The sequence below is a fragment of the Triturus cristatus genome, chromosome 6, assembly GCF_964204655.1.
Source record: "Triturus cristatus chromosome 6, aTriCri1.1, whole genome shotgun sequence".
NCBI classification, from domain to species: domain Eukaryota; kingdom Metazoa; phylum Chordata; class Amphibia; order Caudata; family Salamandridae; genus Triturus; species Triturus cristatus.
Genome location: NC_140589.1, coordinates 223770598 through 223785756, shown reverse-complemented (window position 1 = coordinate 223785756; position 15159 = coordinate 223770598). Strand labels below are relative to the sequence as shown.

General features: G+C 46.6%; 1 protein-coding gene across 1 annotated transcript in view; it reads right to left on the bottom strand.

The window, feature by feature from the left end:
* CD2AP (CD2 associated protein) overlaps positions 1-13692 on the bottom strand; it is a 597230-nt gene extending 583538 nt beyond the window's left edge. The window contains exon 1 of the mRNA XM_085610578.1: positions 13366-13692. Coding sequence (XP_085466704.1) covers positions 13366-13369 — 4 coding nt within the window. The 5' untranslated portion in view covers positions 13370-13692. The remainder of the gene's footprint in view (positions 1-13365) is intronic.
* Between the last annotated feature and the right edge of the window lie 1467 nt (positions 13693-15159).

Genomic DNA, 15159 nt, shown 5'->3' with positions numbered 1-15159 from the left:
TACTGCTTGAAATAATCTTGGCATTCTCCGACTAACAGATGCAGAAGAATTCCCCCAACTTAAAATAGAACTTAGCTTAGAGATGCCTCTGTATAATAGACTCACAAATAGTCGGTATGAGAATATCGGTAAGGGGAGTGGGACGGGGGGGAATTGGGAAATGTTAGATTTTTCTTGGGTCTTGTTTTTCCTTTACCATAAATTTTGGAATAGCACCACATTACATTTAACATACGGCTCCTAAAAGATGTATGTTGTATTTTGTAAATGTGTTGCGCTCAAAGCAATGGGGACCATAATAATAATAAAAAGATTTAAACCATAAAACCCACAGGAGCAAATTTCTAACTTCTTCCAAGATTTTATGAATGATGTTCTAAACATTGGTATAACCACCAGGTCAGCCTAGCGAAAGACTTGTGTGTAACATTACAATTTAATATATAAACCCACATCCCTGCCCAATAGAACACAGTTTTGTGCCATAATGTGAGGCAAAGTCAATAGTGAAATCTGGTTTACCTCCTTATTGTGAAAGAACACATCCTCAATTGTACACACTGGCATCGACACCTACATAACATTTTTAGGGATGTACAGTTGAAATCCCTACAAATTCACAATACCCAATATTTCCTCTTCTCATTCTAATTAGATCTCTAACTTTTGAGAAGAACGTTCAGACATACAGTTCTTGATATAAACCAACTTGGGCAGAACTCACACTACATCAGAAATAACACTTGCTAATGCTCGTTCTTCAGCAGTGGCACATTTGCTATGGCTGGCACCATACTAGGGCATGGTTTTACTCATGCCTTAAATGTTCGAATTTAAACTTCTGTAAGTGCATTGGTCTTCCTAGTGCCACGTCCTTTCCTTCTACACTAGCAAGGCAAGCCCGTCTGCGCCTGGACCACGCCCATCCCCCTGGTCGAACAACTGTAGAACTAATGCGGAGCCTAAGCTACTCACATGAGGCACTACTAGCTCTAAGACCTTGCGGTAAGTGCCCTCCGAAGATGACAAAGACCCCTGACTAACTCCTAACATATAAGACGTAACCACATGCACTGTAGACAGAGGCTCAAGCCGGCAGTAGGCAAAGAAGAAACGGTTACATTAGATCAGCAGAACGACAAGGAGGGCTGCTCAACTCATATAGATATTAAGTGCATGCTTCTGAACACAAGGTCCTTCGTGAAACACTACTTAAAATTCCATTAATTAGTTCAGGTGCATCAGGTTTGTCACTGAAGCGTTGGCAGTTTTGAACTCTGTCCCAGAAATCATTGCTGCCACTCCCCCAAGCTACGATGTTGATCGTCTGGAACAATGGAGATTTAAAAAATACTACATATAAAAAAAAAGTACCTCCGAACTGGTCACTAATGAATTAAGTTTATACATTTACGCTCCTTCCCAACTTCAATCTTTTCGAATCCAGCATCAACTGATATTTAGCCATAAACATCAAATTCCCAGTACACCCCGCAACCTGAAGAACCAGGAAAGAAAATGTAAATCTTATCTGTTGATTAAAGGACTGAATTTTAGCAATTGCATAGGATAGTGAGTTTGCATAGCTTGTTGATTATGTTGGTTCAACTGTAAGAAAATAAAAATAAACAAAAAAAAATGCAAAAACCCGACAGTGAACCCCCTTTTTAGAGTGGAATACGTTTGTTGCCTACTCAATTTTCCGTTCTCTATATTGAAACGTCACTCATGGTACTTAAGCTCAGGAGTTTTAGGTAACCAGATGTATAGTTTAAAAATGCAGTGAATGTTAGCCGGATAAAATAGAACAGAATTGTAACTGGTCAACACAGGGTATAGCAATACAAGAGAGACAGTGCTCCAATCCGTGTCTTTCATTAAGCAACCAATGCATTATAGCAGTAAAGTCACTTCCCTGCAGAGTGAGAAAATGGGGGGCAGAGAGCTTGGCTCCTACATTACTGCATACACACTGTCCCATGCCCATCATCTCATCACCTTCTTATGAATGTAAACAATCCTTCCCGTGCAGCCATGCATAGTCAATATATAATAAACATGCAAATAACATGCTTTAAGTAGTGCTTAACCCTTAAGTAAGTGTGACCAAACCAGAAACCAGAGGTGAATATAGGTTGATTAGGGTTTGATGCTCCAGACAGACTGTCCTCCTTTTGTGACCCTGCGGAGCTTTATGTTCCGTACCAGAAAGCTCCTCTGCTGGCCCGGGGAATAACCCCTGCCGCAACGGTGTTGCTGCTGGTAGTAATTCTGCTGTGAACCGCCTGGAGACTTGCCGTAAGTAGGCGTGTGGAAGCGCGGGCTGGGCCTGTTGGAGGGACACTGCCCCAGGGACAGGCTCCTAAACCTGCCACCGTGGTAGCCTCCATCACCACGGCTCACCCCTCCTGCTCGAGCAGAGTGCCCGCCCCCGTACATGCGAGGCCGCTGCCCATAAGGCGGCGTGTGGGGGCTTCTGAAGCCCCGAGACGGGGCGGCATGGCAGAGTAGCTCTGCTGTACCCCACCACTAGGCGCGCCACAACGAGACATCCGCTTTGAACTATCACGCACGCGTCTGGGCACGATAATTCAAAGCAGATGGTGCCTGTGCGGGCAACCGCACGCAATAGGCCGTAGGCGGAGCAAAGGCGGGACATGCGCCCGCCTTTGTCCAATTGCGTGCTGGCTTTGTTAAAAAGACGCACGCAAATGCAATAGCCGCGGACAAACACGCACGAGCGTGTGTGAGCCCTGTGGGGAGATTTCAAAAGCACTTACAAAAAGTCAAGCAGCGCATGCGCGCTGCGCTAGGCTCGACCTAAGATGGTGCATTATTTTAAAAAAAGGCCTCCCTGTCCTGGTACAACAAGACCCTCAAAACCTTCAGACAAGAATGTTGCAGGCAGGAACAGAAAGGGAGGAAAAGGTAAGAGCTCAATTTAAAAATTTTACAACCTTAAACTAGACTAATATAAAAAAAATGTATTATAGCGGGGGAAATGCTTTACTACTCAGCGCAGATAAAATTAGCATGTGATACTAATAAAACTATATCCCAAGTCATTAAAAAACATTTAGTCCCAGTCACTCACAGCTCAGCAGCCAATAGTAAAGACTTTTGGAACGCCCTTGCTTGTTTCTTTCAAGACAAGGTAGTAAATATCTTTAACAAATTTTCCACAGGCAGGTTAAGCATACAATCAGCGACTCAAACTCCCAACTTCGAGAAAGCTCAGGGCAAGTTCTCGGTCTTTAAAGCCCCAACTGAAGTGCACCTTAGGAGGCTTATCCTCATGGTCAAATCTGATGCCCCCCAAGATCCGTGTCCATCCAAAATAATGCATATGGCCCAGCTCAGGTGGCACAACACCTCTCGCAGATTTTTACCATAATGTTCAAAGAGGGAGTTTTCCCTTTGCACTGGAAATCTGCCTCTGTACTGCCCCTCCTAAAAATGGTTAATCGTAACGCCTTAGGCCTGAATAACTACTGCTCCATTTCCAGGCTCCCTTTTGTCACCAAGAAAGTGACGAATGAACAGCTTGCCCTATTTATAGACAAGAACTGCTTGCTGGATGACAAACAGTTTGGGTTCCGAAAAAAAAAGAAAAATCACAGTACTGAATCCGAGCTGGTGGTAGCCACGGAGTAAATTTAAGAAACCTTAGATAGAGGAGTGACTGCAGCTTTGGTCCCGCTAGATCGCTCTGTGGCATTTGACACGGTCAACCATGATTGACATTATGCAGAGGTTGGGGACAGAGGATACTGCACTTAATCTCCTACAATCTTTCCTTGCGGCAACAGAGTAGCGCTCCGTAAATTCACTTCCAAATCGTTCTCCTTGCCCTGCGGAGCCCCACAGGGCTCATCATTGAGCTTGACGCTGTTCAACGTATATGTCATGCTATTAGCCAAGCTATTTAAGTCATTTGGCCTTTCTCTAGCTTGTTACGCAGATGTTTGTTACACAAATTGTGGTGTCATTGTCGAAAGACAAGACCAATTCGGGTCTTGTCTTCAGGTAATGTATGAGCATGGTCAAAAAGTTGATGGATAATAATTGCCTGAAGCTAAACTTAGCAAAAACTGAGGTTATTCTATTACGCAATAACCCATCATTCTGTGCACCAGGATGGTGGCCCCCTGAACTAGGCTCCCTTCCGAAACCAGCAACCAAAATAAACAAATTAGGAATCCTGCAAGATGAGGAGCTGAAGATTAAAGATAAAGTCAATAAAATCACATCTGCCTCCTCCTGTTCTTTGAGGCTAGCTAAGAAAATGTAAAAATGTTCTTCCTGCAGATATCTCGAAAACAGTAGCCATCTCTCTTGTACTCACAAGACTGGACTACTGCAACAGCCCATAGCTCAACCTATCAGCAGGTTCTCTGAAGAAGCTTCAGACCCTGCAGAATGCGGCAGCTCGTTTCCTTTTTAAAGTTCCAAAATTTGAATCCGCGAGAGGGGCCATCACGAAACTTCACTGCCGCCAGTTAAACAGCGTATCAGATTCAAAGGACTCTGTATGGCAGGGGTCTTCAAACTGGGGGGCCTCAAGTAATCCCAGTGGGGACGCCAGGCTCTGGCCAAAAGAAGCATTATGCTGATAACAGTCATTTGTTTTCAGCAGAAAAAAAATGAGCAGCAGTAAGCTGCTCTGTAATGGGACGTAAGTAACACCTTTTGTCATTTATGTTCTGCTTGGGAAAAGGTGTCAAAAGGAAAAGGACTCCAAATATTTTTCAAAACCCCCACCCCCATTTCTAATAATCACACTGTGGACTATTTTACATGTTATAAAGGCCTACCTGACAAGATTGGTATGTTTGGCAATCATGTATTTGACTGCTTTTGCAAAACGGTAATAGAACTTACCTGCAATGTTGAAATAAGTCTATACATATTTAAACATTGCCAGTTTAATAGAATAATTGAGGGGGGGGGGGCAGTGATTTTTTTTTCCCTACTGGGGGGGCGCAGTATTTAAACGTTTGAAGACCACTGCTGTATGGCCTATAAATCATTGCAAGGCCAAGGTCCATCACTTTTTAAGGATAAGTTGAGATGGTATATCCCAGGGAGGACCTAGTGGTCAGGATTCAGGTAGGAATTTAGTAGTCCCCTCTTTCAGAAGAACACCCTGGGGTGGAAAAAGCTTTATAGGACCACAGCCCTACTCTGGAATAGCCTACCCGTGGGACTTAAAACTGCTCCACCATCAGTTTTCAGAGAATCACCGAAAACGTGTCTCTTTGCACAAAAGGAGATGTGCTCTAGCCACGGAGTATCATGGCCCAACATGAGAACATCAGACACTGCTACCTCTTGTCTCTTCAGCGCCATGACGCCTCCGGGCAAAAGTATGCACTTGATAAATCTTTCATTTTTTCATTCATTCAAGATGTCACCCTCCCTTCATATCTTTCCCAAAGACCACAGTGCTGTCCTGGGAGGCATGGACAGCCAGATTCTCTGAATAAATGTTGCTTCAAGCTCTGAAAAACCAAGACAACGGCCCAAGAGGAATTTTATGAAACATGAATGACTTATCAGGAGTGACATGTACAGTGGTATGGCTTTTCTGGTTAGTTTCACCTGGTGGTACATTATTCTTAAATCCAACATGGACAAACAGCTAGCATTGCCCAGCGTGACTATTAGTGCACAGCAAAGGCCATCTGTGTACAAACATTACCCAGTAGCGACTGTGAAGAACAAAGCAAAGATGTGATTTGCCAATATTCTTATGGATCTCACACAAGCGAGGAAAGTTGGGGGTGGATGCTTTGGGTTCCGATTACCGGTTTGCACATTTAATGCTATTTCACCAAAAGTGGCTCTTTTGACACAACACCTCTTACAACAACTTTTACTAAGACTTGCTTGCCACCTGATTGTGTTCTTTAAACAAAACCTTAAGGATTTCAATTGGGACACTGCTCCAACAGCCACATTTCAGAAGGACCAAAGTACTCGGAAATGTAACCGTTCGAGTCGTTTCACAATTGCTTCCTGCCTATATCCCGCTCCCCCCTTTCTATTAACCAGTATCAGGAAGACACTTAGGTTTCATGCAACACTTTACATAAAAGTACAATTCAATTTTGAAAAGTACCATCATCTCCTCTAAGCTAAACATGAATATAACATTAAAAACGCCGCTATTAAAGACAGCGTTTTTGGCAGTTAATAAAAGACAGATGGGTTATTCAAGGAAAGCAAGATAAGTTACATATTAATCGTTTATTTTGGAAAATAAGGCACCTCAGGTATGTAAGATAACATCATTTGCAACGTGAAACAAACAGAAGTAAAAATCTGATCTGTGCGTTCCCGGGCACATATTAATCTATTATGTAAGAGCAATTTACTGCAATTATGTTTCCAATTTGGATATTTCCATCCTACGCTACATTCGACCCGACCAAATGCAGTCACACAATAACAACCAAACATTCAGGAAGAATTGCATTTCTACTCGTCGCTAACAGTAAAGCACATAGACATGAATGGGAGTGAGTGAGGGCCAACATACATAGCTAGAATTACTGGCGGCTCCGCAGGAGAAGACCTTCTTTTGCAACCATAGTGGCGATGACCTGTAACACCCCTCCCACTATGTCAGCAGTGCAACTCCCCTCCCACTATGACAGTGGTCTTCAAACTTTGAAATGCTACGCCCCGGCACCAAACATATTTATATCAGACCCCTCTCAATCTTTTACAAACCGGAAAGACAAACTGTGATGTGATCACAAAAGAGTAATAAAACGCTGGACCTGTAGATAGTATACTGAGGTACGAGGAATACAGAAATGAGCCCTTCCCTCATGCCTCACACTTCTCTCATGTTTTAATTCTCCTCTTCTCATTGGCCCCTTGCTCTCTTGTTCATGGCACGCAAGCCCCCCTTCTCCGGCCACTGCCCAATCATGAGTCATACCACAACTCCCCAGTCACTACCTAAATCACCACCGACACATCTCTCCTGTCATTGGTAACTTTTCCTGCAAGTATCCACATTACCAACACTATACAACTTTTCCAAGACTACACACATCTCCCATCATGATCCTGATCTCATTTCACCTCTCACCTGGAACCCTTCCTGTCAGTATCCACTCCTCCAGTCAGTATCCACTTTCTCCAATCACTACTGTTCCACTAGTCTGTATCCACCTCCCCTGACACTGCCCTCCCCCCCACTGTCCACCTATCCTGTCACTGCCCCCATTTCCAGACAGCGAACACATTTCCTGTCCCTGTCCACCCCCTAAATCGCTATCCATGTCTCCTCCTAAAATCCAGCTCTCCTGCTTATGCCACACTGTCAATGCAAGATTCTCCTCTCAAAACTCCCCTCTTCAAATAAGGCCTCTCCCTCATCACTGCTCTTTCCCTGTATCACCTGACTCTTGGGTCTTTTGTGTCTTTTGTCACTACCCATCTTCATATTAATGCCCTTCTCACCTACCAATGTCATTTGCTTATTGTAGCCCAGTCCTATCATCCCATCATCCCAATCACACTCCCATCCCTACCAGTGCCCACTAGCTACTACTTCGAAAAGGTTAGCAGTGCTGGGTCCAAGGAGGTCTAGCATGACTAATCCTAAGCTCTACGACCACTGAAACTCCCAACATCTTTAAATCACCTGCCCTCCCTCAACTGTTTTGTCTCCACCTACGGTCAACCCCTACCTGATCTCAGATCAAGAGCAGTCCTACGAGAGATGGGGTGACTTTTCCTCAAAACAAGGAAAACTGCTATAGAAAGAAGCCCAAAAGAAACCCTCATGATGAAACATATCGCCATCATTATGTGGGTTAAGCTTCTTTTGGGTCTTTTTGTATATACAGGTTAATACTCAATTTAATGCCGGCATTGAGCAAGTGCTGTGTTAAATTTGTATAGCACCAACTAACTACCTTTTTCATGGCATTCTCTATATGTGGGCCCTGTTGTGCAGCTCTGCGAAGGTAATCGATTGAACCAGAAAGTCGTTTTATCAGCGTATGACTGTGTTGGGAGAAGCCATGGTGATGTTTTATTTAAATGGACAGGTGTGTCTATGGACTTATTTTTGTGTTCAGCAGTGCACTCTAACTTAGTGTTCTCAACCTATTCATCACCATGTAGGTCAGTGTGCTGCAATGCCTTTTCTTGGGCCCATAGTGTGTCTGAAACTACTGGGCATCAACCTTGACGGACCCTAGAGACCTCAAGAACTTCCGGTCCATCTCTCTGCTCCCGTTCCCGGCCAAGGTCATCGAGAAGATAGTCAGACAGCTAACGCGATACCTCGAAGAAAACAGAATCCTGGACCCGTCCAAGTCAGGGTTCCGCAGCAACCACAGCACCGAGACCGCACTCATCGCCGCCACCGACATCAGGATACTGCTGGACAATGGTGAGACCGCAACCCTCATCCTCCTGGACCTCTCCGCCGCCTTCGACACCGTCTGCCACCGCACACCACGCGCACACCTCCACGCCGTAGGAATCCGAGACAAAGCCCTGGAATGGACTACCTCCTTCCTCTCCAGCAGAACCCAGAGTGCCTGCCTCACCCCATTCTGATTCGAAGCCTCCGAGATAATCTGCGGCGTACCCCAGGGTTCCTCCCTCAGCCCGACACTGTTCAACATTTGCATGGCACCATCATCTCATCACCTTCTTATGAATGTAAACAATCATTCCCGTGCAGCCATGCATATTCAATATATAATAAACACTGCAAATAACACGCTTTAAGTAGCGCTTAACCCTTAAGTGGCAGAGTAGCTCTGCTGTACCCCACCACTAGGCGCGCCACAACGAGACATCCGCTTTGAATTATCACGCACACGTCTGGGCACGATAATTCAAAGCAGATGGTGCCTGTGCGGGTAACCGCACGCAATAGGCCGTGGGCGGAGCAAAGGCGGGACATGCGCCCGCCTTTGCCCAATTGCGTGCTGGCTTTGTTAAAAAGACGCACGCAAATGCCCATAGCCGCGGACAAACACGCACGAGCGTGTGCGAGCCCTGTGGGGAGATTTCAAAAGCCCTTACAAAAAGCCAAGCAGCGCATGCGCGCTGCGCTAGGCTCGACCTAAAAAGGTGCATTAAAAAAAAAGGCCTCCCTGTCCTGGAACAACGAGACCCTCAAAACCTTCAGACAAGAACGTTGCAGGCAAGAACAGAAAGGGAGGAAAAGGTAAGAGCTCAATTCAAAAATGTATTACAACCTTAAACTAGACGAATATAAAAAAATGTATCATAGCGGGGGGCAGAGGGGGGGGAAAGAAACCCTCATGATGAAACATATCGCCATCATTATGTGGGTTAAGCTTCTTTTGGGTCTTTTTGTATATACAGGTTAATACTCAATTTAATGCCGGCATTGGGCAAGTGCTGTGTTAAATTTTTATAGCACCAACTAACTACCTTTTTCATGGCATTGCAGGGCATTCTCTATATGTGGGCCCTGTTGTGCAGCTCTGCGAAGGTAATCGATTGAACCAGAAAGTTGTTTTATCAGCGTATGACTGTGTTGGGAGAAGCCATGGTGATGTTTTATCTAAACGGACAGGTGTGTCTATGGACTTATTTTTGTGTTCAGCAGTGCACTCTAACTTAGTGTTCTCAACCTATTCATCACCATGTAGGTCAGTGTGCTGCAATGCCTTTTCTTGGGCCCATAGAGTGCCTGAAACTACTGGGCGCCAACCTTGACGGACCCTAGAGACCTCAAGAACTTCCGGACAAGGTCATCGAGAAGATAGTCAACAGACAGCTAACCCGATACCTCGAAGAAAACAGAATCCTGGACCCGTCCCAGTCAGGGTTCCACAGCAACCACAGCACCGAGACCGCACTCATCGCCGCCACCGACATCAGGATACTGCTGGACAACGGTGAGACTGCAGCCCTCATCCTCCTGGACCTCTCCGCCGCCTTCGACACCGTCTGCCACCGCACACCACGCGCACACCTCCACGCCGTAGGAATCCGAGACAAGCCCTGGAATGGACTACCTCCTTCCTCTCCGGCAGAACCCAGAGTGCCTGCCTCCCCCCCCATTCCGATCCGAAGCCTCCGAGATCATCTGCGGCGTACCCCAACATAATCTCCTATGCCGACGACACTCAACTGATACTCTCCCTCACCAAGGACCCCATCACCGCCAATGCCAACCTGAATGAAGGCCGTCGCCGACTGGATAAAGACCAGCCGACTGAAGCTGAACACGGACAAAACGAAGGTCCTCATCCTCGGCTCCAACCCTTCAGTCTGGGACGACTCCTGGTGGCCGACGGCACTGGGGACAGCCCCGACACCCACCGACACCGCACGCAACCTCATCCTCGACTCAACACACTACATGACCAAGCAAGTCAACACCATCTCCTCCTCCTGCGTCAACACCCTCCACATGCTCCGCAAGATCTACAGGTGGATCCCGACAGATACAGTCACCCATGCCCTCTACGCGGGAGCCCTGACCAAGCTCATCAAACGACTGCAACGCATCCAAAACGCCTCGGCACGGCTGATCCTTGACGTACCATGCCACGGCCACATCACCCCCCACCTTAGAAACCTGCACTGGCTACCTGTCAACAAGAGGATCACCTTCAAGCTCCTCACCCACGCACCCAAGGCACTCCACAAGACAGGCCCAGCCTACCTCAACAAACGAGTTTCCTTCTACATCCCCAACCGCCAGCTCCGCTCCACCGACCTCGCACTCGCCACCATCCCACACATCCGAAGAACAACCACCGGCGGGAGGTCCTTCTCCCACCTCGCCACCAAGACCTGGACCCCCCTCCCACTGAAACTACAACAGACCCAAGACCTGCTGACCTTCAGGAGGCTACTAAAGACCTGGCTGTTCGATCAGTAGCCCCCTCCCCCCCCCAGCGCCTTGAGACCCTCACGGGTATGTAGTGCACTCTACAAATGTTTTTTGATTGATTGATTGTATATTGTTTACAACTGGTATCTCAGGAATACAATACTGGTGGACTTCAAATGAAAGGCAAAGACCTCCCTTTTAGTGCTGGACTGTATAGAGGAATTGTAAGGATATGGTTGAAAAGAGAAAAGCCGGTATCAAATTGTCTTAAAGCCATCTGAGTATAATGATGCATAAAATAGACCTTTGTGTGATGTCAATTTTAAAGAGCCATACAGTGAATTGTGGCAAAATGCCTCAAAATCTCAGAGATGTCATTAAACGACTGCACTGAGCAACTACATGAGGTAAGTACACACACAAACCCACACGGAAAGATTTCAGAATTGGTTGCCCTCCGAAGAATCTAATAACCGGAAGTGAAACAAGAGACTGTAAAAAAATAGCGTTAAATTTCAGCAAGATTGTTTAAATTAAAAGATGATTAAGAACGGACTGTCTACAACTCAACTTCATTGCACAGTGCAATAAAGCATGCAGCTTTCCGCTCCACGGGAGTGTAGAATCTTTATTTTGAGGGAGAATCAAGTAATGTTACTGCTATTTACATAGTGAGAACAAAACAGTAAATCTAACTATTTCGTTTTCTGTTATGGCTGTACAGTTAAACGGAAAGTAAAGACTACCAAAGGTTATTTGCTTAAAGTCGGTTCTTAGTCCTTTAAAATTCACATTTTGAATTCCTTGTTAGCCCTTCAAATCCCACGCATTTTTTCATCTTGGCTGGGAGAGTGATCATGTCGATAAATAACTTCTCAGGCCAGTCTACATCAAGGCAATTTGTTGGAGTCTGTTTTATGTAGATAATTAATCAATGCTCTTTCTTAGTACATTCTGGCAGGGACTGCGTGCATTGTTTCAACGTGCTCTCAGCTGTCTAGTCGGCCAGGAAGTGAGCTGCTGGAAAGACAACACTGTTTGCCAAGGCCAGGCGCCTCTGGCTTCTGCAGGCCGAAACTCACACCAGCCTTCTCTGGGGCAGGTGTAAGATTACCGCGTCATCTGCTCATGTTATGTGTCACCAAGCACTGCGAACGTCGCCAACCTCCGTAATAGCAGTTTTTTTTATCCCCTGCTTGTGTTATTTTAAAAAACGACCAAATGTTACTACATGCACTGCAGCTGAAAACATTACTCTCGCCTGAAGCTGTCTTTAGGTGACCTGAGAAACCCGATCGAAAGCACATCACTTAAGTATAGTGGCTGCTGCTTGATGTACAGAGCCACGCGTGCGGCGTTACTTTTCTGCGCAAACAAACACCCCTGTCTCTCCTTTGCGGTTTAAAGGTAGGAGTGATTAGTTAAGGTTAGGTAAGATGTGAATATGCAAATAAACTGGCAACTTTCTAGGCAACTCAATTGTGTGCGTTTTGCCTGGGACTATGGTAAAGAGTACTGTTTGGGTCGCAGGCAGTTGGGAGTCCCACTATAAAAGACAAACAGACATCACGCTTGAACTATTCAGAGTGGGCTAGCAAGAAAGCAACCCCTTGTTTGCCAAGACTGCAATTATTCACTCCCAACTGTCAGTGACACATTTTGTATTTCACCCATTAGCGGGCGCCTATCTTTGCAAGTCTGTTTAGCGGGGCTCTTTTTATCAAGTGTGCGCGGTAAAGCTGAAGAAATGACACGGTGAGAGAAGAGAGGTGCGCTTGGAGTAAAGTCTGAACTACGCGAGGCTGCGAGCTCCACGTAATCACAGCTGGTCCCCGGGAGACGTGCGGGTGGATGTGAGAGCGGTGGGCAGGCTGGGCAGCCACCGCTGCCAGCGCAGACCTTGACTGTGGGTAAACAAACAGCACTGAACAGGAGGCCAGCCAGCACGGCGCAAAGACTTCATTCTTACTTACTACCCCCGTTAGCTTATTTCCAGCTCATGGCTCCTCCCCAAAGAAAGATTAACTCGCACTAAAAAGCTCTGGTCCGCCCTGACCAGATCCCATCATGAATATCATTCCAGATTACTCTTCAAAGACAGCTAACGCTCCGCCTCCCCTATAGACGAGATCAGCATCGAAAGTTCAAGGACCAAACACCACCCACGGCGCAAGGCTCAGGCAAAATCCACACCCTTCAGCTGACCCACCCCGACCCAAGCTCTCTTCCATCCTTCTCCAGGTTTAAAGTCACCTCTCCCGGGCTACGGCCCATCCCTCGCTAGGATCAGATTTATCCATCCCAAACCCGAGGCTCCCACCACCCCTCCAAAGTTGCATCTTCCTACCCCACTGACTGTGCTTTTAAGTCCTCCTCTCGTGTTCTCCACCGCCCCCTCCCAGTTGAAACCATCGGTTAACTCTGCCTATGGTCTGAACGCAATGAACCAATGACTGCCCGACATTTTCCCATATTCCGAATAAACAGCCGCTCCCGTTTCCAGGCGGTGCTCTTACCCATGCTGCTGGCAGGCTCCGTCCCTTCGCCAGCCTCCTGCCCTCGGTGCTGCCCGCTCTGTCCTCCAAAGCCCCCAGCCGGGCGGGCTCAGAGCTCCGTGCGCGGCTTCCTAGCCAGGAAGACACAGCCCATCCGTGGCTGCCGTGCTGCCTAAACACCACCCAAGTCCCGTCGCTCCTGTGCCAGTGTCCTGTCGCTCCGGTGCGTTCCAATCACCAGCCAGGGCCGCCGTCAAAACTCCAGCGGGAGACTCCCCCAAATCCCGCGAGATCTCCGAAGCCCGGCCCGTTCTTCCCTATGTCATTTCCATTCTCCGCTTCTCAATCGGGGTGGAGCCTGACCCGAGCAGAGGCGTGGCGTCTGTGGGTGGGCGGGAACTTGAAGCGAGAGAAGCCCAGGTTCCCCGAGGTAGGACAGGATTAAGGGATTACCGGTGGGTGGTACGCGAGATAAATGGGCGGGGTCAATAAGAAGAGGCCGAGCTTCCTCGATTTGTTATTGGAAACACCCAACACAAACTCTGTGAACAGTTTCCTTTGTGGGTGGAGCCTATCTCGGAAAGGCGGGTTTCTAGTACGTGACGTTGTAGGCTAGGCGAGTTCCTGATAAACTATGAGGCTGACAGAGGCAAGGGGATGGATGTGTATGTTTTTTTTTCACCACAAAAGACATAGGGAACTATGCATCAACACATTTTCCCATAGACACCGAATGGGAAAAACCCTTTGATGCAGCTGGCCCATAGTCCCTGACTCGTGGAATAGGGGGCGTGGTATTTCTGAGTGGATGGATGGGCTGGGACTTTTCGGGTCAACTCCTTGCTACTTATTGGCAGCTTAGCGGCTGTGTTCTTATAGTGGCGATAAACGCGGCTGCTGACAGTTGGCATCAATAGTCTTTTTACGTGGGAGTGCTCTGTTGTGACATAGTTGCCAACATTCAGATTTCTTATCTGTGATCTAGCCATGATTTAACTGTGCGCATGAGTGACATTCCACTGTCAAATGTGTGACACCTAGAGTAACACTTCACAGACAAAACCAAGCATTGGCACCTACATGAAGAAATACAATTGGTGATAGATGTAAACTGACTGCAGAAAATGCATAGACTTATGAACATTAGTAGATGGCAATACTGTCTAGTTTCTTTAAAAAAAAGTAGGGTACATGAAAGTTAAGAGGCTTTATTTGCCATATTGTTATCAAAGGGAAACTATTTTAGCCTGTGCGAGACATTTCAAATGTAAGTTCAAGTAAAACAACATTCTAATAATAAACACGTGACAGTCAAGTCATTTCTTATCGCTGGCTGTCATTTGCCCTCACGTAACCAATGTTTCACAAAAACAGAAGACTGCAACACTGTGGTGCGAGATCAGGCCAATTGTAAATAAGAACAAGCATTTGCAAAACAGTAGGTCTTGCATTCATGAGAGTTTGGGCTATTGGCCTTGTAAATGACAAAGCTTTCTATTTATGTGTTTTTTTTAAATAGTTCTTTTTGCATTTGTCCCCCCGAGTGGTACGGGTATGCTCAGACGTGAGTCCCGTGCTCTCCATGCCACTGGAATCAAGCTATCCTGGCTGACGAGCGGTGAAACCCCGAAACTGGTCCTACGATGCTTGTTTCCAGTCCAAGGAGGACCTTGCCTAGCAGTTCGGGCTGGACTGTTCCCATAGGGCACAGGGTCAAGACTGATTTGCATATGGCTGGGTCCAAACTGGAATGGCATGGTGAGCAAGAAAACGATGGATTTAGGCCCAGATCTCTGTACTGGGGTGAATGTATTA